Source organism: Myotis lucifugus, unplaced genomic scaffold (assembly GCF_000147115.1).
Source record: "Myotis lucifugus unplaced genomic scaffold, Myoluc2.0 scaffold_109, whole genome shotgun sequence".
In the NCBI taxonomy this organism is placed as follows: domain Eukaryota; kingdom Metazoa; phylum Chordata; class Mammalia; order Chiroptera; family Vespertilionidae; genus Myotis; species Myotis lucifugus.
Window position 1 is genome coordinate 1,368,201 of NW_005871157.1, and position 26,460 is coordinate 1,394,660.

A 26,460-nucleotide genomic window follows, 5' to 3' on the forward strand; every position below is an offset into this window, starting at 1 on the left:
TCCTGATTCATAGGTCGAGGCTCAATCACTGAGCCACTCCATCTGGCCTTTGTATCTTTTCTTCATGACTGTCTATCCAGTGCTTGGTAGATAGTAGGTACTGGTAGATACTGGTTTGCCTGGAACTGAGGAGTTTCCCAGAATGCACGACTTCTAGTGTTAAAACCAGGACAGTCCTGCTCACACAAGGATGTTTGGTCACTCTAGTAATTACTTACATTAGTTAGATTTGTGGAATGAATAAGTAAAAAAAGAGCTCGACTGTTAATTGGCTATGAAAACCTCAGCTTTGTCCATATGAATTTCTATTCTCTTTTTCTAGGGTATAAAATATGTGTCCCACTTATATGTGGCCATGGGAGGTTTGGTTAAAGAGATGAGATTTAATTTTCTTTAAGTAAGTAAGAGGGAGCTAGGTTGCTCTACTATAGTTTGATCCTGATATGACATCACAGAAAGCACACTATTTGTGAATACATGAAGAGACCATGTGGGGGAATTAAATCTTAAGGTTTCAGTCTTCACATATTGATGGATTAGAATTCTAAACTTAACCAGAATAGCATTGTTTTAATAAACATTACCTTAGTTCAGTCAGACTAGCTTAATTATAGGGTCTCAGTTTGGGCAGTCTAGTTTAATGTAAAATATGGCTTTTAAGCAATGAAACTGCCCTAGAAGCCAGGTATGGCATCCTACACAGCCATACCGATAGTATGTTGAGCATTGTCATTACTTTAAGCAGAACTTTAAGTTCAGCTTAAATTTGATATACCATGCTGGCATTCTATACTGCCATTCCCCTAGAGCAGCGGTTCTCAACCTGTGGGTCGCAACCCCTTTGGCTGTCGAACGACCCTTTCACAGGGGTCGCCTAAGACCATCCTGCATATCAGATATTTACATTACGATTCATAACAGTAGCAACATTACAGTTATGAAGTAGCAACGAAAATAATTTTATGGTTGGGTCACAACATGAGGAACTGTATTTAAAGGGCCAGAAGGTTGAGAACCACTGCCCTAGAGGAATGCTGAGATAAATAAATAAGTACACTTTTTACTGGGTGAGATGAAATACAGGGATAATGGTGAGAGAGAACCACTGGACACACAGAAACATTGTCTCAATCGGTGTGGCACAGTGAAGCAGGCAGGCAAGAGAGAGCTTCAGATGGACCTACCCCCTGTGCAAGAATCAGTTTTACATTGGTTTGGGTTTTTTGAGCAGACATTGGATAAGTCAACCTGCGGTAGCAAATCTGATGGTCTCTTCATGTATGCATTATTGGAAAGACCTTTGCATTGCACACTTGTCTGTTCAACTGTACTATGAGACCTCAGTAGAACATAAAGGACTTAACTAAAAAGAGTAGTCTCGCCCAACCGGTGTGGCTCAGTGGTTGGGTATCGACCTATGAACCAAAATGTCATGGTTCTATTCCTGCTCAGGGCACAACCCTGGGTTGCGGGCTCAATCACCAGTGTGGGGTGTGCGGGAAGCAGCCGATCAATGATTATCTCTCATCATTGATGTTTATATCTCTCTCTCTCCCTCTCCCTTCCTCTCTGAAATCAATAAAAATATATTAAATAAATAAATAAGTAGCCTTGCCATGAGTTCCCCCAGTAGCTTTCTGTACAATTCTCACCTTGTGGAAAGGGTATCTTCCACACTGTTAAGAAGGACTTTGCTGTCTCCATATTATTGTTAATATAGTATTTAATGTTGTATACTAGGAGAGACTATACCTATCAGATGCAGTTGTTTGTTGATGAAGGAGAGCCATTTGTTAGGTTTTTAGTATGGAGTGGAACGTCTTTAACAGAAAGACAGTACTAACATCTTAACACTTTAAGTTATGGTAACTTTTAATGGCTGTCTACTGCATGTAATAGTTAATGTTTCAGAGAAGAATTTGATTGATAGTGTATCCAAATCCCTGTTATAATGAGTTGGTATCAACCTGTTATAAAGAATTCTGGTACATTCGTGAACCTCAAAGGTCAGGAAAGAGATTACTTATCAGAAATCTCTGTAAAAGTTAAACCTGTACATGAACATATAATTGCTCTACAATGGAAGCAACCCAAATGTTTTTCAGCTGGTAAATGGATAAACAAAGTGTGCTACATCCATTTAATAGAATACTACTTAACAATAAAAAGGAGTAAACTACTGATATATGCTGCAACATGAATGAATCTCAAGTGCATTATGCTAAGAAGCCCAATGGCTTCTTTTCAATGGTTAATCCAGGGTCTGACAACAAGCCGCCAATGTGCTGGCCACTACATCAGAACCCTAATTGATAACCCCAATTCAAAGGCTACATATTGTATGATTTCATTTATATGATATTCTGTGATAGGCAGACTTAGGGACAGACAATAGTTTTGTGGTTGCTGGGGTTGGGGGGGAAGTATATGAAGAATACCAATATTGGGATGATGATGGTACTATCATATGCCTTAATTGTGGGAGTGTTTAAACTATTTGTCAAACTCAGAACTGTACTTAAGAAAGGATAAAATGTACTGTAAGTCAGTTACACCTCAATTTTTAAAAATACCATAAACACAAATATTGCTGTGATTTGCATTTGGTCAATAGGAGTTAATCGTTTTGGTATGAAAAAGTAGAGTGTTCTTATGAGCTTCAGCGTTTTCAGGAAGTTGGTGTGCTAGCTCCCTCTAATGAAATGAGAAGAGTAACATTTCATGACTGCGTATGAAAGAGAGCATGTCAGCTGTTAATCTGAGAAGGTCATTTTCTCATTCTGGCCAAGGAGGGTATACTCCTAAAATAGAAAGAAACTGGAAGAAGAAAACATACTTTGTAGCAGTCTATTATTTTTAAATCTATCTTGGCACTTGACCTGTAATTGTATCACACCATTATCATCAAGGAATGATACTACTAGTATTTATTAGTTGTAGTTTTCTCTTTTTAGCAAAAGGGAGAAAAGGGTTTTAGACTAGTAAACCATGCCTGAATTAGGAGCTAGGATTCTATCTACACTGGTTTGAATTCTGACTCTATCATGTACTAGCTGTGTTACCTTGGGTAAATTACTTAACCTCTCCTGCTCTTTAGTCTTTTTATCTTTAAATGGGGATGATTACATTATAAGTAAATAAACAAATAGATAAATAAATAGTTGGTAAGAAAAAATGGGAATGATAATGATAGTTACCTTAAGGTTGTTGTGAAGATTAAATGTTAGATGGTTAGAAAAGTACCAGGCATCTAGTAAGTACAGTGTAATTGTGGGCTGGTATTGATATTAGCAGAGAACAAAAACTAAAGCAAGTATTCTTCTGTTGCATTTTTAAGTGACTGGGCTGAGTTGGGGAGAAGTAGCAGCAGAGGGGAACCCTGTGAGAGAGCAAAACCTGGTTGTAGCCTTACTAAATGGCACATCCTTCCCCCACTAGTCTCTCTTAAATCACGAGGAGAAGGCAGAGGTAATGAATAAGAATATTGAGGTTATCAAATTAGAGTTCTGATGTAGTGGCCAGGCAATTGGTGGCTTGTTGTCAGACCCTGGATTTATCACTGGAAAAAATCTTTTTTTTTTTTTTTTTTTGTTTATGCATTCAAAATTTTAAAAAACGACCTCAGAAACTTGTTGTTTGTCAGCTTATTCAAATCAGCCCACAAATGCCAATTTTACTATGAATTACAGTAAGAAGATGCTCAGAGTATTGGTTAGCTATACCATTAAGAACAGTGAGCAAATTATCTTTGTAATCATGGTTCTTAAATAAGTACCTGAGAATCTGTACTTTTGTAGCTTATAAAGAAAATGGTAACAATTTGGAAGTAGCCTTCAGGTCAGTTTTATATTCACTTTTGCATTTCAGACATATATTTTGCCATTAAAAGTTAGGGGACAATTTTGAAAACATTTATTTTAGCACTTAGGAATACTAGCAGTGTGTTCATGTGATAAAAGTTCCCATGATGATGTCCTTCAGTTGAAAGCACAAAGAGGTAGAAGAGGTATAGGGAGGGTGGGCGTTTTGTTATTCTTGGGTATTTCTTTTCTGTTGAATAAGACTCATGTGATTACTTCTGCCCTATTAGGAGCTCTTGTCCCTGGCAAAGCGGAAGCGCAGTGACTCTGAGGAGAAGGAGCCACCTGTGAGTCAGCCTGCAGCCTCCTCAGACTCTGAGACGTCGGACAGTGATGATGAGGTGGGTGTGGAGGGAATAGGCCACTGTAACTGACAGGTATATAAGGGTCCATGTGTTGGTGACTCTGATGGCCTCTTTTTTCTTTTTAAAACTATAGATTTAATTTCATGTTTATTTTATTTTATTTTATTTTATTTTTGTTAATCTTCACCCAAGGATATTTTTTCCATTGATTTTTAGAGAGAGTGGAAGGGAGGGGGAGAGACAAGAGAGAGAAACATGGATGTGAGAGACAAATCAATTGGCCTCTCACACATGCCCCATCCGGGGCTGGGATCAAGCCTGCAACCGAGATACCTGCCCTTGACCGGAATCGAACCCGGGGCCCTTCAGTTCACTGAGCCAAACCGGCCAGGGCATGTCCTCTTTTTCTTAAACTGAGACCTCCAACTTAAGATATACAAGAACTTCTTAGGAAAGAAAACTGTAAGGAAAACTCTCGAATTGTCATGTTCCCTATAGTGCGAGTCTCTGCAGGGCATTTGTGGATATTTTTCAGTCTTGTTTTCAGTCCTTCCGCAGAAGAAAGGGCACAACGTTAGTCATCATCTCTTTTATTTTGTGTGGGTATTTTCCTCATCTTTTAATTCCACTTTCGTGTTAGAAAAGAAATTTTTATAGAGAATGCTATATTTTAGTGGAAAATACTTTCGCAAGACAAGAAGCTTTCTTTTTTTTTTAAATTTCTTTTTTTAAATATATATTTTATTGGTTTCAGAGAGGAAGGGAGAGTGAGAGATAGAAACATCAATGATGAGAGATAATCATTGATCGGCTGCCTCCTGCACTCTCCTACTGGGGATCGAGCCTGCAACCTGGACACGTTCCCTGACCAGGAATCGAACCATGACCTCCTGGTTCATGGGTCATTGCTCAACCACTGAGCCACGCTGGCCGGGCTCTTGTCTTTTTTATGTGTTAATCCTCACCTGAGGATATTTTTCCCATTACTTTTCAGAGAGTGATGGGAAGGAGGGAGGGAGAGAGAAAAAGAGAGAAACATCAATGTGGGAGAGACACATCAATTGGTTGCCTCCTGTATGCACCCCTGCCTACTTTGGGTATGCCACCCCCCTGTTCCTCCATGTGTTCACCTTGAAGCTACAATTTGTAGTTTAACAACAACAACAATAAACACACACACACACACACGCACACACACACACACACACACACACACACACACACACACTGAGTGGCCAGATTATTATGACCACCTGACGTTTGTAGGCAAATTAGCTTTAATTTCACGCTGAAGTTGCTAGAGGGCCAGACCATTATAAATAGGGAAGCAGGTTGTTTACCATGAAGTGATTTTTTTTTTCTGAACATATGGGTAAACAATGCGATTTAACAGCCTTTGAACATGGGATATATTTGAACGTGAGTGGCCAGATTATGACAACCACATCAGTACTTCGTTGGGCCACCTTTTGCCTTCAATACTGCGGTGATTCTTCTTGGCATTGACTCCACGAGATGTTGAAAGGTGATGTGAGGAATCTGACACCATGCCTGATGAATAGCACTGTCCAGTCCTGTGAGATTTGATGGTTGTGGAACCAGCTGCCTGATGGCTCTTTTAACTTCATTCCATAAATGCCCAATTGGATAGAGATCTGGTGATTGTGGGGGCCACCTAAGCAAGGTAAAGTCTCCCTCATGTTCTTGAAACCACTCCTGCACAATACAAGCACCGTGGCATGGCGCATTGTCTTGTTGGAAGAAGCCATCTCCATTGGGATACGCCATCAACATGACAGGATGAACTTGATCAGCAATGATACTTAGGTATGTTGTGCTATTCAGACGATGTTCCACATGAATTAAAGGGCCCAAATCATGCCAGGAAAACATGCCCCAAACCGTAACACTGCCCCCACCAGCTCGAAGGGTTGTACTCATGCATGTGGGGTGCATGCTTTCATGCTGTTTCTGCCAAATTCTCACTCTGCCATCTGCATGATGCAACTGGAAACGTGATTCATCAGACCACATGACTTTTTTCCAATGCTCAACTGTCCAATCCTTGTGTTCCTGTGCTAATTGGAGATGTTTTATCTTGGTAACTGCAGACAGCAAAGGTGTTCGAACAGGCCTTCGGCTTCCATATTCTATATGATGCAGTGTATAGCTAATTTGCCTACAAACGTCAGGTGGTCATAATAATCTGGCCACGCAGGGTATATGTATATATCCCACGTTCAAAGGCTGTTAAATCGCGTTGTTTACCCATATCTTCAGAAAAAAAATCACTTCTACAGTCGTGGTAAACAACCTGCTTCCCTATTTATTTATTTATTTATTTATTTTTTAAATCTTTATTGTTCAGATTATTACAGTTCCTCTTTTTGCCCCCATAGCTCCCTTCCACCCACTCCACCCGCTGCCCTTAACCGCCCCCCCACCCCCATCCTCATCCATAGGTGTACAATTTTTGTCCAGTCTCTTCCTGCACCCCCCACACCTCTTTCCCCCTGAGAATTGTCAGTCCACTCTCTTTCTATGCCCCTGATTCTATTATATTCACCAGTTTATTCTGTTCTTCAGATTTTTTATTCACTTGATTTTTAGATTCACTTGTTGATAGATATGTATTTGTTGTTCATAATTTTTATCTTTACCTTTTTCTTCTTCTCCCTCTTCTTAAAGAATATCTTTCAGCATTTCATACAATACTGGTTTGGTGGTGATGAACTCCTTTAGCTTTTTCTTATCTGTGAAGCTTTTTTTTTTTTAAATTAAATCTTTATTGTTCAGATTATTACATTTGTTCCTCTTTTTCCCCCCCATAACTCCCCTCCACCCAGTTCCCACCCCACCCTCCTCCCTCACTCCCCACCCACTGTCCTCATCCATAGGTGCATGATTTTTGTCCAGTCTCTTCCCGCATCCCCCACACCCCTTCCCCCCCCCCCAAGAATAGTCAGTCCACTCCCTTTCTATGCCCCTGATTCTATTATAATCACCAGTTTATTCTGTTCATCAGATTATTCACTTGATTTTCAGATTCACTTGTTGATAGATGTATATTTGTTGTTCAAAATTTGTATCTTTACCTTTTTCTTCTTCTTCCTCTTCTTAAAGGATACCTTTCAGCATTTCATATAATACTGGTTTGGTGGTGATGAACTCCTTTAGCTTTTCCTTATCTGTGAAGCTCTTTATCTGACCTTCAATTCTGAATGATAGCTTTGCTGGATAAAGTAATCTTGGTTGTAGGTTCTTGGTATTCATCATTTTGAATATTTCTTGTCACTCCCTTCTGGCCTACATAGTTTCTGTTGAGAAATCAGCTGACAGTCGTATGGGTACTCCCCTGTAGGTAACTAACTTTTTTTCTCTTGCTGCTTTTAAGATTCTCTCTTTGTCTTTTGCTCTTGGCATTTTAATTATGATGTGTCTTGGTGTGGTCCTCTTTGGATTCCTTTTGTTTGGGGTTCTCTGAGCTTCCTGGACTTGTAAGTCTATTCTTTCACCAGGTAGGGGAAGTTTTCTGTCATTATTTCTTCAAATAGGTTTTCAATATCTTGCTCTCTCTCTTCTTTTGGCACCCCCATAATTCGGATGTTGGTACACTTGAAGTTGTCCCAGAGGCTCCTTACACTATCTCCATATTTTTGGATTCTTTTTGCTTTTCCGGTTGGGTGTTTTTTACTTCTTCGTACTTCAAATCTTTGACTTGATTCTTGCAATCCTCTAGTCTGCTATTGAATCTCTGTATAATATTCTTTATTTCAGTCAGTGTATGCTTAATTTCTAGATGGTCCTTTTTCATATCCTAAAGGGTCTCACTAGACTTATTGAGGGTCTTACTAAATTTATCGGCGGTTTCTAGAAAATTCTTGAAAAACCTTATAACCGTGGTTTTGAACTCTATATCCAGTAGTTTGCTTTCCTCCATTTCTGTCATTTGTGATCTGTTTCTTTGTCTCTGCATTTTGTCTGCTTTCCTGTGTTGATAGAGTGGCTTTGTGTGCTAGTTGTCCTATAGGGCCCAGTGGCTCAGCCTCCCCAATTACCTGAGGTGTACACTCTTGGTGCACCCCTTTGTGGGCTTTGTGCACAGTCTTGTTGTAGTTAAGCCTTGATTGTTGTTGGTATCACTGGGAGGAATTGACCTCCAGGCCAATTGTCTGTGAGAATCAGCTGTGTCTACGGTGGGAGAACTTCTGTGCTGGAGACACCCTTCTGGGGCAAGACTTGCTTCAGTGGGGCTTTGGTGCTCACTGAGTCTGCCCCCTGAGTGTGTTCCTTATGAATCTGAGGAGTTGTAATCTGGATGGTCCCACTCTGACCACTGGGTACACTGGCACTGGGATCTCTAAGGAGCTGCTAATTTAGCTTCTGCCTGAGGCTGCCCAGCAGGAGCTACAGAGAGATCTGCAGATTCCTCTTCTTTGTTTGGGATTTGGAGGTGCCCAGATGAGGCCCAGGTGTGAAGCAATGCAAGCTGCTGTGGGGCCTTGGGCCTTCTTTTGGATGTTCTGGGTCTCTCTGACCCAGCTGCAGTTTGTTAGGTAATTTTAGATCTCAAAGGGCCAGGTCATTCATATGCAAAAGCCTCTGCTCGAAGCTTGGGTGGGGCGGGGTCTCAGGGAATCAACAGGGTGGAGCAAACAGCTATGGCTGATCTTCAGTCCTGCCCTAAGAGGTCCGGGGTCTCAGTGTCCCGAGGTAATCGCTGCAAGCACCTCTGAGAGAAGCCGCCCTCGAGTTCCGCAGCCCCCTTATGAGTCTGGGTCCCCAGAGACTTGCCCGGAACTGGAGTCCGGGCCGTCGGGAGCTTGTGTCTCCCTCCCGATTGAAAAAGACAACCACGTACTCAGTTGCCAGCCCTTTCCGCACGCGCCTCCGTACCTCTGCACTTTACTTCCACACCTCCTCTGAGTCTCAGTGTGCTTTTCTCTTTCCTTCTAGTTGTAGGATTTCCACTTAGCCAGCCTTCCTGTGGTTCTGGATGATGTCCGTTTTGTCTTTTAGTTGTATTTTTGAAGTGGTTGTGTGAGGCAGCAATTTCAGGTGCTTACCTATGCCGCCATCTTGGTTTCTCCTGCTTCCCTATTTATAATGATCTGGCCCTCTAGCAACTTCAGCACGAAATTATAGCTAATTTGCCTACAAACGTCAGGTGGTCATAATAATCTGGCCGTGTGTGTGTGTGTGTGTGTGTGTGTGTGTGTGTGTGTGTGTGTGTTTTAGAGAGAGGAAGGGAAAGGGATAGATAGAAACATAGATCATCTGCTTCCTGCACGGCCCTCCTGGAGATTGAGCCTATAACCCAGGCATGTGCCCAGACTGGAATCCTCCTGTTTCATGGGGCTACACTCAATCACTGAGCAACACCGGCTGGCCCATTTTATTTTTTTAAATGCATAGACAATACAGGAAAATCTTGAATAATTACCTTTTCCCACTGTTCCTATATCAACTACTTTTATTTTCCATGTTTCAGAAGTCAGCTGTTGTGAGTTTCCTTCCCTCACCTATCAATATTCTATGAAGTTTGAATCTGTGGTATATCTAGAATATCCTATTACATGTTTATGGTCTTTGCAGTTCTTTAAGATATAAGCATAAATATTCTGTGAAGTATTTCATTCTTCATATTTGAGTCCTAAATATGCAGTTACTTGTAGGGATTCCCTTCATACTTCTTAGCTGCTGTGTCAGGATGGCAGAGTGTGTGCAACCTCCACAGCTTAGAGAAACCCAAAACTTGTGCTAGAGTACATCCAGAGTCCATAAAGACCTTCACAGCTTAAGGTTCCTTACAGCTACTTAACCATATCTAAAAGTTCTCACCTTAGAATCCTACCCAACTGTTTATGCACTTATTGGAGAAAAAGCTGACAGGCAAGTTGCACTCTGCCCAGTGGGCAATGAGACTTTGAGTAACGTTCCCCCTACAAGGTTCTTAGCTCCTGCTGCTGCCTGCAGGTCCCAGTTCCCCAGGGCCACAAGCTTCTTGCAGCTCTACTCCAATCTCCTTTCCCCCAGCCCCACTGGGAATAGCGGCCTCAGTATCATGGCCATTCTGAAAGGCGCCTTCAGTATGTATCATCACTCTTTCACCCAGACTGCTAGCTGAGCACCTCAGAGTTAGGGTGGATATTTTATTACTTTGGACAATTCAACAAACTGTCCAAAAAGATTGAGAAAGCAAATTTTTTGAGTCCTGCCAACCACCAGAGAACTCAGTGGTATTACTGTGAGGATATTTTATAGAGTGGAAGGGAGGATGAAGGAAGGAGATGGCTACCCAATTTTGAGTTGGGTAGGGAACTTCTGAGAGATCCTTAGAATATAAAGTTTGAGGCAGCAGCTCTTGCCATTTTTTCTCTCTCAATGATATTCATGTCTTTTTGTAGGTAAAAACTGTATAGTGAGGTAATTTGCTATGTTGTCTCATTTCTGCTATGGCTTTTATATTCTTACTAGAGGCCCAATACACGAAATTCATGCACTTGGAGGTGTCCCTCAGCGCAGCCTGCGCCCTCTCGCAGTCCAGGAGCCCTCGAGGGATATCCGACTGATGGCTATTTCTAACATATATCAATAGATGAGAGATAGATTGATAGCCATCAGTCGGACATCTTTAGTGCTGACACAGAAGTGGGAGAGGCTCCTGCCACCACAGCTGCGCTTGCCAGCCTTGAGCCGGGCTTCTGGCTGAGCGGTGCTCCCCCTGTGGGAGCGCACTGACCACCAGGGGGCAGCTCCTGCATTGAGCACCTATCCCCTGGTGGTCAGTGTGTGTCATAGCGACCAGTCGGTCCACTGTTTGGTCGATTTGCATATTAGCCTTTTATTTTATAGGATTATTTACAGAAAGCAAGTATCAGTCAGATGGAGCCTACTTGTACCATACGTTACTCTAATTTTTTCAGATACAGCTCCCAACCCTTATTGTTTATTATCGTTAGTGAACAGTGAATACAGGTAGAAAAAGTATATTGGTCCCTTCAGATTTGATAGTGCAGAAAACTCGTCAAGAACAACTGAGATGGTTAGTGGGTGGTTTGTTATAGGGAGAGACATGCACTGATTATAGGGAAAGAAGATATCTAGCTGAAAGTTATGAAAGTTTCCTATCCAGAAAAAAATGGGTGCATTGGACATTAAGTATAAGGTTCAATTAGGGAGGGAATAGTGGGTGTTATATTATCTTCACCCAGGGGCAGGGGGACCTAAGTTTAATGAAACTGAATATACTTATGTATTATTTTTGGTGAATGCATTATTCTCAGTGAGAATTTGGGGCACATGGGAATCTTTCTGTAAGGTTTACTTTGACTAAGCCTGGAAAATTGGAACGCACACCTCAGTAGTAAGCCATAATGCTGTACTGTGGTACTTTGGTGCTGTCACTTCTTTTTTTTTTTTAATATTGCAGAGAATTTTTTAAAGATATCTTTATTGATTTCAGAGAGGAAGGGAGAGGGAGAGAGAAAGAGAGATAGAAACATCGATGCTGAGAGAGAATCATTGATTGGCTGCCTCCTGCACGCCCCCTACTGGGGACCGAGCCCGCAACCCAGGCATGTGCCCTTGACTGGAATCGAACCTGGGACCCTTTAGTCCACAGGCCAATGCTCTAGCCACTGAGCCAAACCTGCCAGGGCGGTGCTGTCACTTCTTGCCCCTGAAAGCATTAGATGGGAGAAGCACCACCAAGGATGCAAACAGAAGTGTCAGGGAAGAAAAATAACGAGGTTAAGAGGAAGAGAGCAACAGCTCACTCATGAGGTGGGATTTAAAAACAACAAAAAAGTACATTTGTTTGGAGGAATTGAGTCCTAAATTAAGTTGTTCAGAGTCCTTTTTAGAAATGGTGGATGATACATAAACAGACATCTATCTGCAGCCAGATCAGAAGAAAGCCTAGATTTTCACTAGTTACTGGTAAAAATCACGTTGGATACCAAGAAAACCTTTTTTGTTGTTCAAAATTAAATATAACTACATTAGACGTAGTGAGGAAACAGCTGCATTATGTTCTAATATCCTCTACCTAACTGAGAATTTTTTATTTAAAGCTTCATGTATAGTCTTGTTTTCAACATTTTTGAGCAATAAAAGCATCTGGCCCAGCCCTGTAGTTCGGCACATGTCATACCTCTTTTTTCTTCCCCAAGACTTCTGTCAGCCTTTCTGGTTGCAAAACTCACCCACTTGCCTCTCCAAAGACTCTGGTCTCTTCTTACTTTCCCCCCATTCCATTATTTTCTATTTCTTTCTGAAGCTTCTTCTCTTTTTCTCCTATTTCATCTGATCTTTTGGGTTCTCCCACTTTGCTCTAGTTATAGTCCTAATTCCCACTCTGTTATCACTTGCTGGCTCTAATATTTTTATTAATAGAATATTTTGAAAAAGATAACTTTTACTTATATATTCATTTAGTAACAAATTTTCCTGGAAGTTGGCCTAGATATGCACGAGTATTTTGTTACGCTTTACCGAAGAGATACATAATACATAATTAGCACATGCTTCTGATAAAGGCCTTCACTGCTAAGCTAGTATTTATTTTCATGTCTATGTATTGATTTAGTAAAGTTTGCATACACATAGTTCTCCAGAACAAGATGTTCCACACAGATGAATTATCCTAATACTGAAACTAAACTCTTGAAAGTTTAGAATATAAAGCCCACTACATTTGAAAAGTTTTTTTTTGATAGATATTATTATATATAGTTGTTTTTCTTGTTGATTTAGTCATGATTATGAATGGCAGTTCTTGTACCATGAAATAATGACTTCCAAAATGTTGAGCTGTGTGGTACTGCTTTTTATACCTTTTCTTTCTCTCCATTACTGTAGGTAAGAAGTGGCCACTTGTTCTCATCTTTTGGTAATCTGCTCTACTTTCAACTTCCTGCATCTGATCTGCTCTGTGGTCAGGAAACCAGGGGACCCCATAGAGTTTAGGTTGGAATACTCTTCTTTAGTACTTGAATTTAGCAACAGTTATTTGGATTGCTTACAAGCCTTATTTTTACATACTTCTTAGTTCTTGGCTATTTAGATTATCATACAGTAGCACCTTATTTATCTTGATACCATTAAAAGCTCATCATAGCCCTGGCCAGTGTAGTTCAGTGGTTAAAGCATCAGCCCATGCACCAAAAGGTAGTGGGTTTGATTCCCGATCAAGGACATGTACCTTGGTTGCATGTTCTATACCTGGCGCTGCTCAGGGTATATGTGTGAAATAACCAATCAACGTGTTTCTCTCACATTGACCTCTCTCCCTCTCTCCTTCCTCCATCCTCCCTTCCACTCTATAAAATATCCTCAGGTGAGGATTAAAAAATCTCATCACAAGAATTTGGAAAAATAAAGTGATTTTCATAGACCACTTGCTCAGACTTGTGTACAACAAATTCTGACACTTCCTACCAAACAGTAGAATGGAGTACTGATTATATTTTACTTTTTTGTTGTTGTTAATCCTCACGAGAGGATATTTTTCCCATTGATTTTTAGAGAGAGTAGAAGGGAGGGGGTGGTGGAGAGAGACAGAGATTGATGTGAGGGAGACACATTGATTGATTGTCTTCCACACGCACCCCAATTGGGGCCCGGGATCTAACCTGCAACCCAGGTATGTGTCCTTGACTGGGAATTGAGCCCACGACTCTGGTGCGTGGGCTAACAATCTAACTACTGTTTTGTTTTTTTAAAACATATTTTTATTGATTTCAGAGAGGAAGGGAGAGAGAGAGAGAGAGATAGAAACATCAGCGATGAGATAGAACCAGTGATGGGCTGCCTTCTGCCCGCCCACACTGGGGATCAAGCCTGCAACCTGGGTATGTGCCCTGACTGAGGAATCGAACCGTGATCTCCTGGTTCATAGCTTGATGCTCAACCACTGAGCCACACCAATTGGACTAACCACTGTTATACACCAGCCAGTGCTACATAAATGTTTTTTGGTGTGGGGGGCGCTACATATTTTTGTATTACATCTGTTTCACTTTTGTTTTTGTCTCCATACCAGACTTTAAGTTTTTGTGATTGAGTGTAGTGATTCTCTATGTTTTCCAGTTAAATATATGTGATTGCCTGGTTATAAAATACAGTAGTGTCTTTTGTATTTTGTCTGATTAATTACATAGAAAAGAAAGCTAAGCTATTCTTCATGTTCTGTGGGCTGACATTAAATTGTATTTATTCTTCAACTCCACTGGCCCTATTCTATTTTCTGGGGAGCAAAAAACACCTAAGTCAGAAACCATGCCCTTCTCACACACTTCATTGCTGGCCACTGTCAATATCTAGATAATGACTACAGAACCCTTTTAAAGATTGCTTTGACTTAGTATAACACTCAGTTAATATAGAATCTTACAACTCTAAAACTCTAATAGTTCATAGAGATCATCTGGATTCTTGTATTCCAGATCATAAAATAGTACCCTGCACATATATAAACTTAATGGTGTGTTCTAAACTTCTTTGATTCTATCTTCTTTGAGTCTCACACTACCCCGATAGATGGTCAAGGTGGTATTGTCATTCCTACTTTATCCATAAGGAAACAATTTCAGTTAAGGGCTTGGGCTGTATTCCAGTTCTTCTTTTTTATTTTCACTTCTTTATTGTTGAAGTATTACATATGTCTCCTTTATTCCAATTCTTTTAAACCCTAATCCCGGTATAGTTTATCACTAACGCAGCTGTTCTTCTTGAATCCTACTTACCTCAAAGTATTTTTGTTTTACTTGTAAATTCATTTCAGAGTAACTGAGTTGCAATGGTTTATAGTCTGACCCTTGAGACCTTCCTTGCCCACTAGAGATATCCTCCCTGAAGACTTGAAGTTTCTTTGTGTGTGTGTATGTGTGTTTTGCCTCCAGGATATTCAAACTACTCAGTGTCTCAATGTTACCTAAATCCAAAGCAACTACTTCCAACCCCATGTTCCTTCCTGTCTTTTGGCTGAGTGCCAGGAAGGTCAGTTTGTCACAGGTTGTGTGGTACTAACCCTCCTTATATCATTATATTATTGCTGCCCAGTGAAAGTCAAACTACAAATCTCATTTTTTAATCTCTTTTTATTTATTAAGAAAACATCTTGCCCTGGCTGGTATTGCTCAGCGGTTACAGTCAGTTTGTGCACCCCAAAGGGTTGTGGGTTCAATTCCTGGTCAAGGGCATGTACCTGTGTTGCAGGTTCTTTCTCTGGTCCCAGTTGGGGCATGTGCTGGAGGTAACCCAATCAATGTGTCTCACACCCATATCTCTCTCTCTCTCTCTCTCTCTCCCCCTCCCTCCCTCCCTTCTTCCCTCCCTTCCACTCTCTCTAAAAATCAATGGAAAAAATATCCTCTGGTGAGGATTAACCCACAAAAGAAAAAGAAAACATCTTCCTAACAGTCTCTGTTTTAGGTTTTCTTCACTACATACAGGGTGAGGCAAAAGTAGGTTTACAGTTGTGAGTATGTGAAACAGTTTATTCTTGTAATATTTATTAACTAGAGGCCCGGTGCATGAAATTCATGCACTGGGGGTTGGGGGAGGGCGTACCTCAGCCTGGCCTGTGCCCTCTCGCAGTCCGGGACCCCTTGCTCCTTACTGCCTGCCTGCTTGCTGCCGGGACTCCTTGCTCCTTACTGCCTGCCTGCTTGCTGCTCCCCACCACTCGTCTCGCTGCTCCTTAGTGCTGCCACGGAGGCTCCTGCCACGGAGGCTCCTGCCACCGGCACTGCACTCACCAGCCATGAGCCCGGCTTCTGGCTGAGTGATGCTCCCCCTGGTGGTCAGTTCATAGCGACCAGTAGTTCCACCGTTTGGTTGATTTGCATATTAGGGTTTTATTATATAGGATTATTATATTACTTTTCATATGAACAACTGTAAACCTCCTTTGCCCCACCCTGTATGTGCATGCTTCCTTTGTTATGTGTAGTTCTGAATACATGTAGACTGCTTGGGAAAGCAGGACATCCATGTATATGAGAGTTCTGAGTGACAGTGGATCCTTTTGCTTTCCCAGATTATTATTGAGCAGCTCTCACTGGGGGTGGCTCAGGCCTTTGCACTCAGATGCAGATCAGCAGGCACTCATTTTCTCATTCTTCCCTTCTGTATGGTGCACTTTTAAGGTCACAACAGTTTGCCTTTTAGTAGAGCCATAGCTCCCAAAACAAATTAAGAAATGCCAGGTCACTTCCTCTTCTTTGTACTGGATGGCAAAGGCCTAAGAGCATCCCTTGAATCCTATCCTTTACTTTTGAGCCTCCATTTACTACCACATCCTGGCAATGAAAGAAGAATTCATTTTCCCCTCAATTTCAGAGTCAACAGAATAAGGCTTTTGCAGGAATAGGTGAGCATCACTAGGCTAATGGCTGAATTAAGATATTTCTATGTCGATTTTTCCTGCCACAAGCCTTTCTCATCTCCTTTATGGTTTATTAATTTCTGTGATCCGGAGAAGAGGTACTGGGAAAATCTTTAACATATGTACTTAGAACATTGTGAACCTCTGGTTTACAAGAGTAAGTGTAAACTATAATAAATGTGATGTATTCTCCAGTAAAAGAAATCTTTGGGAGGTTATTGGTAGCTTTTTGAGTATCTTTCTCTATATTTAAATAGGAATAAATAGGAATGAGATGGGCCCCGAAAAAAATTTTAAAGATATTTTTATTGATTTCTGAGAGGAAGAGAAAGGGAGAGAGTGATAGAAACATCAATGATGAGAGAGAATCATTGATCGGCTGCCTCCTGCATGCCCCGTACTGGGGATCAAGCCTACAGCCCGGGTATGTGCCCTTGACTGGAATCGAACCCGGACCCTTCAGTCCACAGGTCGAGTCTATCCACTGAGCCAAACCAGCTAGGACTGGCCCCAAAATTTTAAGTGATTATTTATCTTTGGGTGATGGCAATTTGGGTGATTTTCTTTTAGCTTTATTTTATTTTAAATATATTTTTATTGATTTCAGAGAGGAATGGAGAGGGAGAGAGAGAGATAGAAACATCAATGATGAGAAATAATCATTGATCGGCTGCCTCCTGCATGCCCCACACTGGGGATAGAGCCCACAACCCGGGCATGTGCCCTAACTAGGAATCGAACTGTGACCTCCTGGTTCATAGGTCAGCGCTTAACCACTGAGCCAAGCCAGGCGGGCTCTTTTAGCTTTAAAAAACATTCTTTGCCCTAGCCAGGTAGCTCAGTTGATTAGAGCATCATCCTAATACACCAAAGTTTTGGGTTCAATCCCAGATCAGGGTACATATAAGAATCAACCAATGAATGCATAAATAAGTGGAACAGAAAATTGATGTTTCTCTCTCTTTCTCTCTAAAATCAATCAGTCAATAAAAAATACTTTCTATTTTTTAAAGTATATAATAAACATTTTTCTTAAAATTATATTTTTAAGGTTTATAAAAAATAAGATATGTTTTTAGAAAGTATATGCAAAAAGCTTAATCCAGCTTCTCAATATTGAAAGATGTATTTATGAGAAATTTTCTGTCCAATATAGTGAGCTTGGTTGTTTGCCGTTGGCATGACATACCCTATTGAGCTAGCCTCATGGGAGGTAAGGCATCTTTGTCTTCTCATCTCTTGAAAATTGTTGGAAGGAAAAACGAGCTTTTCTTCCCATACTCAGGTTTAGCCAGGAAAGCCCTTTTTAATGGGCAACATTTTATTTTCTATTTATCTTTTCTTTCTCTTCCCTAAGGCCATGGTCAGCAAACTGCGGCTCGTGAGCCACATGCAGCTCTTTGGCCCCTTGAGTGTGGGTTTTCCCTAAAATACCACGTGTGGGCGCGCATGTACAGTTCGATTGAAACTTCGTGGCCCATGCGCAGAAGTCGGTATTTTGTGGAAGAGCCACGCTCAAGGGGCCAAAGAGCCACATGTGGCTCGTGAGCCATGGTTTGCCAACCACTGCCCTAAGGGATAAATATCACAGACTACGAATGAGTGACAGTTGCTAAGCTCAGCCAGTGTCAGATTGCAGCAGATTGAGAGTGGAAGGATGAGGAAGCAATTAGCTTCCTAGTACCTCCTGAATTGGATTCACCTGTGCAACTTCACATTTAGATCTTTATTGCTCTCATAAACACCTTGAAGTCCCAGATATTTTGGCCTCCTATTCCGTACCATGAAGAAAACCCAAGATCCTGTTAGGCCAAAAAATAGACCTAGTGGACCTCTTGACACACATGTGACCCTGGCAGTTTCAAGCCTTTTACCTCTGGGCCTCATCTTTCTATTGGGTAGAAATACAGAGGGGCCCAGGGAACCTTGTTTGGAGGGAAGAGGGGTGATGCCCCATTTTTCATAACCCACCATTAAAAACGGACTAATATGTTCATAGTTGTACTATTTGTTGTAACCAAAGCCAATGCAAGAGATGTTTTATATACTTTGTTATCTCTGGTACTGTATCTGTGATGTCATCATAGGAAGTTGATATATTTTAGCTCCATTAACTGGGAAATTAAACACTTTAGCTTCTTTTGGATTCTTTCAAACAAACCTAAAATTATCTTCCTTGAATGATTAAAATTTGAAATGATTAAGCAATATTTTTGAGTCTCCATCAACCTGGCTAAAATGGTTTGCTCTGCTCTGGTGATTCCTTGAGACCCTGTCCTACCCAATTTGTGGGTCCACTCAAACTGCTTCCAGTGACCTCTTCATACAGATTGCCTGTCTTCTGTCATGCTGGAAGACATGCGATCAAATGTTAAAACATCAAATGTCCACAAACCCTAAACAAGCAGCATCTGGCTTCAGTGTGTCTCGTACCACTTGCTAAGTGGCCTCAGGCCCAGCACTAGCGGCAGCCAGCCTCAGTTCGCAGCTTGGCCTCTCACAGGCACCCCTAAGTCCAGCACAAGTAGCAGCCATCTGTGGATTGCTCTGTAGCTCATGCTGGGCACAGGCGGCAGCTGATCTTTTTTTTTTAAAATATATTTTATTGATTTTTTACAGAGAGGAAGGGAGAGGGATAGAGAGTTAGAAACATCGATGAGAGAGAAATATCAATCAGCTGCCTCCTGTACACCCCCTACTGGGGATATGCCCACAACCAAGGTACATGCCCTTGACCGGAATCGAACCCGGGACCCTTCAGTCCGCAGGCCGATGCTCTATCCACTGAGCCAAACTGGTTAGGTCAGTACACTTTTTTTTCCCCTCACTTATTTATTTTTTTTTGGTGCCCTTGACCGAACCTGGGACCCTTCAGTCCGCAGGCCGACACTCTTTCCACTGAGCCAAACCAGCTAGGACTGGCAGCAGCTGATCTTGACCAGCACTTACTGGGAGGCCCCAGAACCAGCACAATCAGTGAACAGATTCAGACCACGCCAGAGCATACCCAGCCACCTCCATGAACGACATTCAAGGGGCAAATTGTTGGGCGCTAGAGCTCTGCTGAAGTGAGTGCTACTCTGCCTTGCTCTGTGGGGTTGGCCCTTGCACAGCAGCTCCAGGGCTGTGGTCACAGCCAGTTCTCATAGCTGATTGGCGTAGGGCCGTGGTCGGCAAACTGCGGCTCGCGAGCCACATGCGGCTCTTTGGCCCCTTCAGTGTGGCCACGAAGTTTCAATCGCACTGTATGTGCACGCCCGCACGTGGTATTTTGTGGAAGATCCACACTCAAGGGGCCGCAGTTTGCCGACCACTGGCCTAAGGGGTATAGCACTTGCATTGATGTGGCAACAGCATTTAAGGCTTAACTACAACAGGAGGGTGCACCTGGAGTACCCAGCTTGGGTGACTGGGTCGACTGTGCCACTGGGCCCTACAGGACATGTACTACATAAGGCCACTCTACCAACACTGGGAGATGTAGCAGCTCTGCCTAATACATAGACACAAACACAGGGAGGCTGCCAAAATGAGAAGACAAAGAAACATGTTCCAAAGAAAGAACAGAACAAATAACCCAGAAAAAGAACTAATATAAAATGAAGACAAGCAATCTACCAGACGTAGAGTAACAACACTGGTTACAAGTTTGCTTAATGAACTTAGAGGAAGAGTGGATGAAGTTAGTGAGTACTTCAACAAAGGGATGTAAAAGAACATAAAAGTGGAGACAGAAAACATAAAATTGGACCAGTCAGAAATGAAGAATACAATAACAAATGAAGAATACATTACAAAGAATCAACGGTAAATAAAGCAAAGGATCAAATCAGCGATTTGAAAGATAAAGTAGCAGAAAACACCCATTTAGAACAGTAAAAAGAAACTTAAAAAATGAGGATAGTTTAAGGAGTCTCTGGGACAATTTCAAACATACCAACATTTGCATCATGGGGTTGCTGGAAGGAGAAAAGAGAACAAGGAATTTAAAATCTATTTGAAAAAAAAAATAATGGAAAACTTATCTAACTTGATGAAGGAAATAGACATACAGCCCAGGAAGTGCTGAGAATCCCAAACAAGATGAACCCAAAGAGACCCACATCAAGACATAATTAAAATGTCAAGGGTTAAAGGCAAAGAGAATCTTAAAAGCAGCAAGAGAAAATCAATTAGTTACCTACAAGGGAGCTCCCAGAAAGCTGTCAGCTGATGTATCAATAGAAACTTTGCAGGCCAGAAGGGATTGGCACAAAATATTCAAAGTGATGAAAAGCAAGGAGTTACAACCAATATTACTCTACCCAGCAAAATTGTCATTTAGAATCAAAGGAGAGATAAAGAGTTTCCCAGACAAGAAAAAGCTAAAGAAGTTCACCACCACCAAACCAGTATTACAAGAAATGTTAAAGGCTCTTCTTGCCCTAGTCGGGTGGTTCAGTTGGTTCAATCATCACCACATACACTGAAGGGTCACAGGTTTGATTCTCAGTCAAGGGCATGTACCTGCGTTTCAGGTTCAGTGCCCAACCCAGTTGGGGCGCATGCAGAAAGCAACCAATCAATGTGTCTCTCTTACATCGATATTTCTCTTTCTCTCTGTATCTCTCTCTCTCTCTTTCTCACCCTCCTCCCTCCCCCTCCTTTCCACTCTCTCAACAAATCAATGAAAAAAATGTCCTCAGGTGAGGATTAACAACAACAAAAATCGTCCTAGACACCAAAATCTTGCATGGGTTCGATCCCCGGTTAGGACACATGCGAGAGGCAAGCAATCGATGTTTCTCGCTCTCTTAAAAAAAAATCAATGAGAAACATTCCCGGGCTCTGACCAGGGTAGCTGAATTGTTTAGAGCAAGCATGTCAAACTCAAAGGCTAACATGGGCCAAATAAATAAGGTTTAAGTTTATGTGGACTGCAAAAAAACAAAAGTTTCAATTTTCATAGAAATATAGGTTTATTTTGATAGAGACATGCTGAATACAAAGGGCTGAAATAAATGAGTAATCGTTAACATAAAATAATAAAAATTAATATATTTTTAAAAAAATATATTTTATTGATTTTTCACAGAGAGGAAAGGAGAGGGATAGAGAGTTAGAAATATCGATGAGAGAGAAACATCGATCAGCTGCCTCCTGCACACCTCCTACTGGGGATGTGCCCGCAACCAAGGTACATGCCCTTGGCCGGAATCGAACCTGGGACCTTTCAGTCCGTAGGCTGACGCTCTATCCACTGAGCCAAACCGGTTAGGGCAGTATTTTTTTCTTGAACATTAACTTACCAGACATTGAATAACTGCACAAATATTTGTTGTGGGCTGAGAGTTTGACATGCTTGGTTTAGAGCATCATCTCAATACGCCAAGATTGAGGATTAGATCCCCAGTCATGGCACATACAAGAATTAGCCAATGAATGCATAAATAAGTGGAATAACAGATTGATCTCTCCCTCTCTCGATCTACCCCCTTCCTCTCTCTAAAATGAATAAATAAAAATTAAGATAAAAAGCCGAACCGGTTTGGCTCAGTGGATAGAGGGTCAGCCTGAGACTGAGGGGTCCCGGGTTCGATTCCGGTCAAGGGCATGTACCTTGGTTGCAGGTGCATCCCCAGTGGGGGGCGTGCAGGAGGCAGCTGATCGATCTCTCTCATCGATGTTTCTAACTCTCTATCCCTCACCTTCTTCTCTGTAAAAAATCAATAAAATATATTTTTTAAAAAAATTAAGATAAAAAGACATATCTGCAGGTGAGGATTTAATAAAGAGTTGTTCTTTTTAAAAAAATATATTTTCATTGATTTCAGAGGGTAAGGGAGAGGGAGAGGGAGGGAGAAACAATGAGGAGAGAGAATCATTGGTCAGATGCCTTCTGCATGCCCCTCACTGGGGATCGAGCCTGCAAACCAGGTATGTGCCCTTGACCAGAATCAAACCTGGGACTCTTCAGTCCACAGGCTGACGCTCTATCCACTGAGCCAAACCAGCTAGGGCAAGAGGTCGTGTTCTTCTTGAGGGATAAAAAATAAATAAAAATAAGGAATATTAAAATGGCAATAAGTACATATCTATCAATAATTACTTTAAATGCAAAAGGATTAAATGTACCAATCAAAAGACATAGGGTGGCTAAATGAGTAACAAGTCCCTTACATATGTCTAAAATAGACTCACTTCAGATGGAAAAACACACAGACTGAAAAAAAAAAAAGATGGAAAAAATATTTCATGGAAACAAACAAAAAAATCTGGGGTAGGTAGCAATATTTATACCTGTCAAAATAGAGTTTACAACAAAACCCGTAACAAGATAACAAAGGACCCAGCAATTCTACTTCTTGGTATTTATCTGAAGAAGCCCAAAACACCAAATTGAAAAGACATGCACCTATATATTCATTGCAACATTATTTAGAATAGCCAAAATATGGAAGCAACCTAACTGTCCATCAGTAGATGAATGGATAAAAAGTGGTGCATATATACAATGAAATATAACTCAACCATAAAAAAAAAAAGAATGAAATCTTGCCATCTGCAACAACATGAATAGACTTAGAATGTATTGGTGCTGAGTGAGATAAGTCAGGCAGAGAAAGACAAATGCCATATGATTTCACTTATATGTGGAACCTAAAAAAACAAAATAAATGAACAAGCAGACCAGAAACAGACTCAATGATACAGAAAACATTTGAGGGTTGCCAGATTGCTGGGGGGATGGGTGAAAAAGGTGAAGGGATTAAGAACAAATAGGAAATTGCAGAATAGTCACGGGGAAGATAAGTACAGCATAGGGAAATATAATCAATAATATTGTAATATGTATAATGTCAGATGGGTACTATATTTATCAGGGTGATCACTTGGAAGGTTATATAAATGTCTTATCATTGGGTTATATACCTAAAACTAATATAATGCTGTATGTTAACTGTAATTGAAAAATAAAAATTATTTAAAAAAAGAAAAGCTATGAAAAAAAGGTAAAAAAAATTGAAATGGTTGAGAACTAGGCTTTAGAAGAGAGAAGCATTAGGATATTTATCTAGATAATGATCTAAGTTAAAACATTTAAGTTTGAGAAGTAGAAAAACTTGTAAAGGGAAATCATTGATTTTATAGCACTCTATAACATGTGCTTGTTTTTTTACTTGCCCCTTTTGCCTAGCTCTTGAGTACAAAAATAACATGGCAATGAAAATAACTAAGATTAAATTTAAATCAGAAGATTAAAATAACACTCTTTCACAGTATTTAATCAAAGTAAACTAGAAGAGCTCATATGGAATATTTCTAAAATGGAAACCTCATCAGAACTACCCCTTTCACCCCCCACAAAAACAAAACCCACACAAAAAAATTTACTTCTGATATTAGCCATTTTGAGGTAGGAGGTTAATTTATCATCACATTATAGAAGGAGCAAAGACTGTTCTTTTAAATATATATATTAGAGGCCCAGTGCATGAATTCGTGCACCAGTGGGGTCCCTTGGCTTGGCCTGTAGGATTGGGCCGAAACTGGCTCTCTGACATCCCCCGAGGGGTCCCGGATTGTGAGAGGGCACAGGCCAAGCCAAGGGACCCCACTGGTTCATGATCGGGGCCAGGGAGGCATGTGGGAGGTTGGCAAGGGGAGGGACCACAGGAGGGCTCCAGGGTGTGTCCAGCCCATCTCGCTCAGTCCTGATCTGCTGGACCCCAGCAGCAAACTATCCTACTGGTCGACTGGTCAACTGTCCCCTTGTGGTCAGTGCACGTCATAGCGACTGGTCACCTAGTCGATTGTCTGCCCCCTGGTGGTCAGTGCACGTCATAGCAAGCAGTTGAGCGGCCTTAGCATATCATTAGCATATCACGCTTTGATTGGTTGAATGGACGACCTGACACTTAGCATACTAGTTTTTATTATATAGGATTTTTATTGATTTCAGAGAGGGAAGGAGAAATAGAAACATCAATGATGAGAGAGAATCATCGATTGGCTGCCTCCTGCACCCCCCCCCCGCACCCCCCTTTGCCACTGGGAATCAAGCCTGCAACCCCAGCATGTGCCTTGATCAGGAATCAAACTATGACCTTCTGGTTCATAGATTGATGCTCAACCACATCAGCAATTGAAGTTTCCGTATGTTTATATGTATGAGATCTCCTATTTATGATCCAATTTAAACATATGTCCCAGAAAATGTATACATACACTTTGAATAATTATAAAGGAATTGTTTATTAAAATACATTTCATTTTAAAAATTGTGCTATCTGCTCTAGCCGGTTTGGCTCAGTGGATAGGCCTGCGGACTGAAGGGTCCCGGGTTCGATTCCAGCCAAGGGCACATACCTGGGTTGTGGGCTCGATCCCCAATGGGGGGCATGCAGGAGGCAGCCAATCAATGATTCTCTCTCATCATTGATGTTTCTATCTCTCTCTCCCTCTTCCTCTCTGAAATCAATAAAGAAATATTTTTAATAAAATAAATAAATAAATAAAAATTGTGCTATCAGCTGTTAAAGTGTGCATAAGTTTTTTTGGATACCTTGTATATGCAGATTTTTTTTACCCCCACCCAAGGATATATTTATTGATTTGAGAGAGAGAGAGAGAGAGAAAGGTCCATGTGAGAGAGAAACATCAGTCAGTTGCCTCCCATACATGCCTCTACCGGGGATTAAACTCTCAACCTAGGTGCCCTGACTAGGAATCAATTCTGCAACCTTTTGATGCATGGGACAATGCTCCAACCAACTGAGCCACTTGGCCATGGCTATGTACATTTTTTTAATAGATGAACACAAATACACACACACACACACACTCACACTCACACTTATCTACTTTACTTTCTGCCTCCTTGGAGTTGGTACCAGTGCTACCATGTTAAAGCATGGGCCTCATCCTCTCTTGCTGTGCTTTCTATAATTCTCTTTTGCTGACAAGCTTTATTTCCTGCCTTCTTGGAACCCACTCCAGAACTAAACCATTCTCTGTGTACTGAACAGAGAATATAGACATACAACCCCCCAGCTATTACTGCCTTCTCTACTACAGGAAACAGAGAGGGTGGTAATTCTAGGGGTTGATTTCTGTACAACTGAGTTTTCGTTAACTCAGTTGACTTGCCATAAAGTTGGTATCTTTGTTTTTCTGTTGTGATAAAAAGTGCATTAATTAAATTTTATTATATCAATTGTGTACTATCACTAAGAAATTACAAACCATAAGTTATTAAGTTTTAACCAAGATTTCAAAAATTCATATCTTCACATAAAGTAGATTTACTTTGTGTCCAAAGCAATTTTGGTGAATGTCACTTTTAACTTTTGAATCTTCCAGGTTTTCCCAAGAAAGTCTCTTTTTCAGTTTTCCTTTTTCTTCTCTCTTTGTAGTGGACGTTCGGGAGCAATAAAAATAAGAAGAAAGGAAAGGCCAGAAAAATAGAGAAGAAAGGAACCATGAAGAAACAGGCCAATAAAACTGCTTCATCAGGCAGTTCGGACAAAGACAGTTCAGCTGAGAGCTCAGCCCCTGAGGAAGGTGAGCCAAGTAGCCCAGACCCTGGGAATGAACTCCCACTCTTATCAGGTCAAAAATGGAGGTAAATGTGCATGTATTACAGCAGCTCATAACATTCAAGTGGTCATGGATCCTTTGAGAATCTAAATGAAGAAAGAAAAATACTTGCTGATCCGAAGATTAATGAGGTCTGTGAACCCCAGCCAGGAAACCCTTGAGGAGTTCCTGCATTAGAGGTTCACCTTACTTCCCTGACCTTCCCTTCCCTCTTTCTTATGCGAGGGCTGCCTGAGGAGGAAAATCCTTGAACCGATGCAGAAATGAGTAAAATAGAGTAATTAGACAGTCACTACTCAATTTGATAACTCTGTATTACGTTGAT

General features: G+C 41.1%; 1 protein-coding gene across 3 annotated transcripts in view; it reads left to right on the forward strand.

The window, feature by feature from the left end:
* Window positions 1-26,460, forward strand: part of RTF1 (RTF1 homolog, Paf1/RNA polymerase II complex component) — a 61,111-nt gene that overhangs the window by 10,949 nt on the left and 23,702 nt on the right. For 2 of the 3 annotated variants that reach the window (XM_006093046.3, XM_023757486.1), the window contains exons 2-3: window positions 4,091-4,201; window positions 25,952-26,099. In XM_006093046.3, coding sequence (XP_006093108.1) covers window positions 4,091-4,201; window positions 25,952-26,099 — 259 coding nt within the window. Of the gene's footprint in view, window positions 1-4,090; window positions 4,202-13,027; window positions 13,136-25,951; window positions 26,100-26,460 lie in introns of all 3 variants that reach the window. The other variant, XM_014459449.2, reaches the window with a different exon arrangement.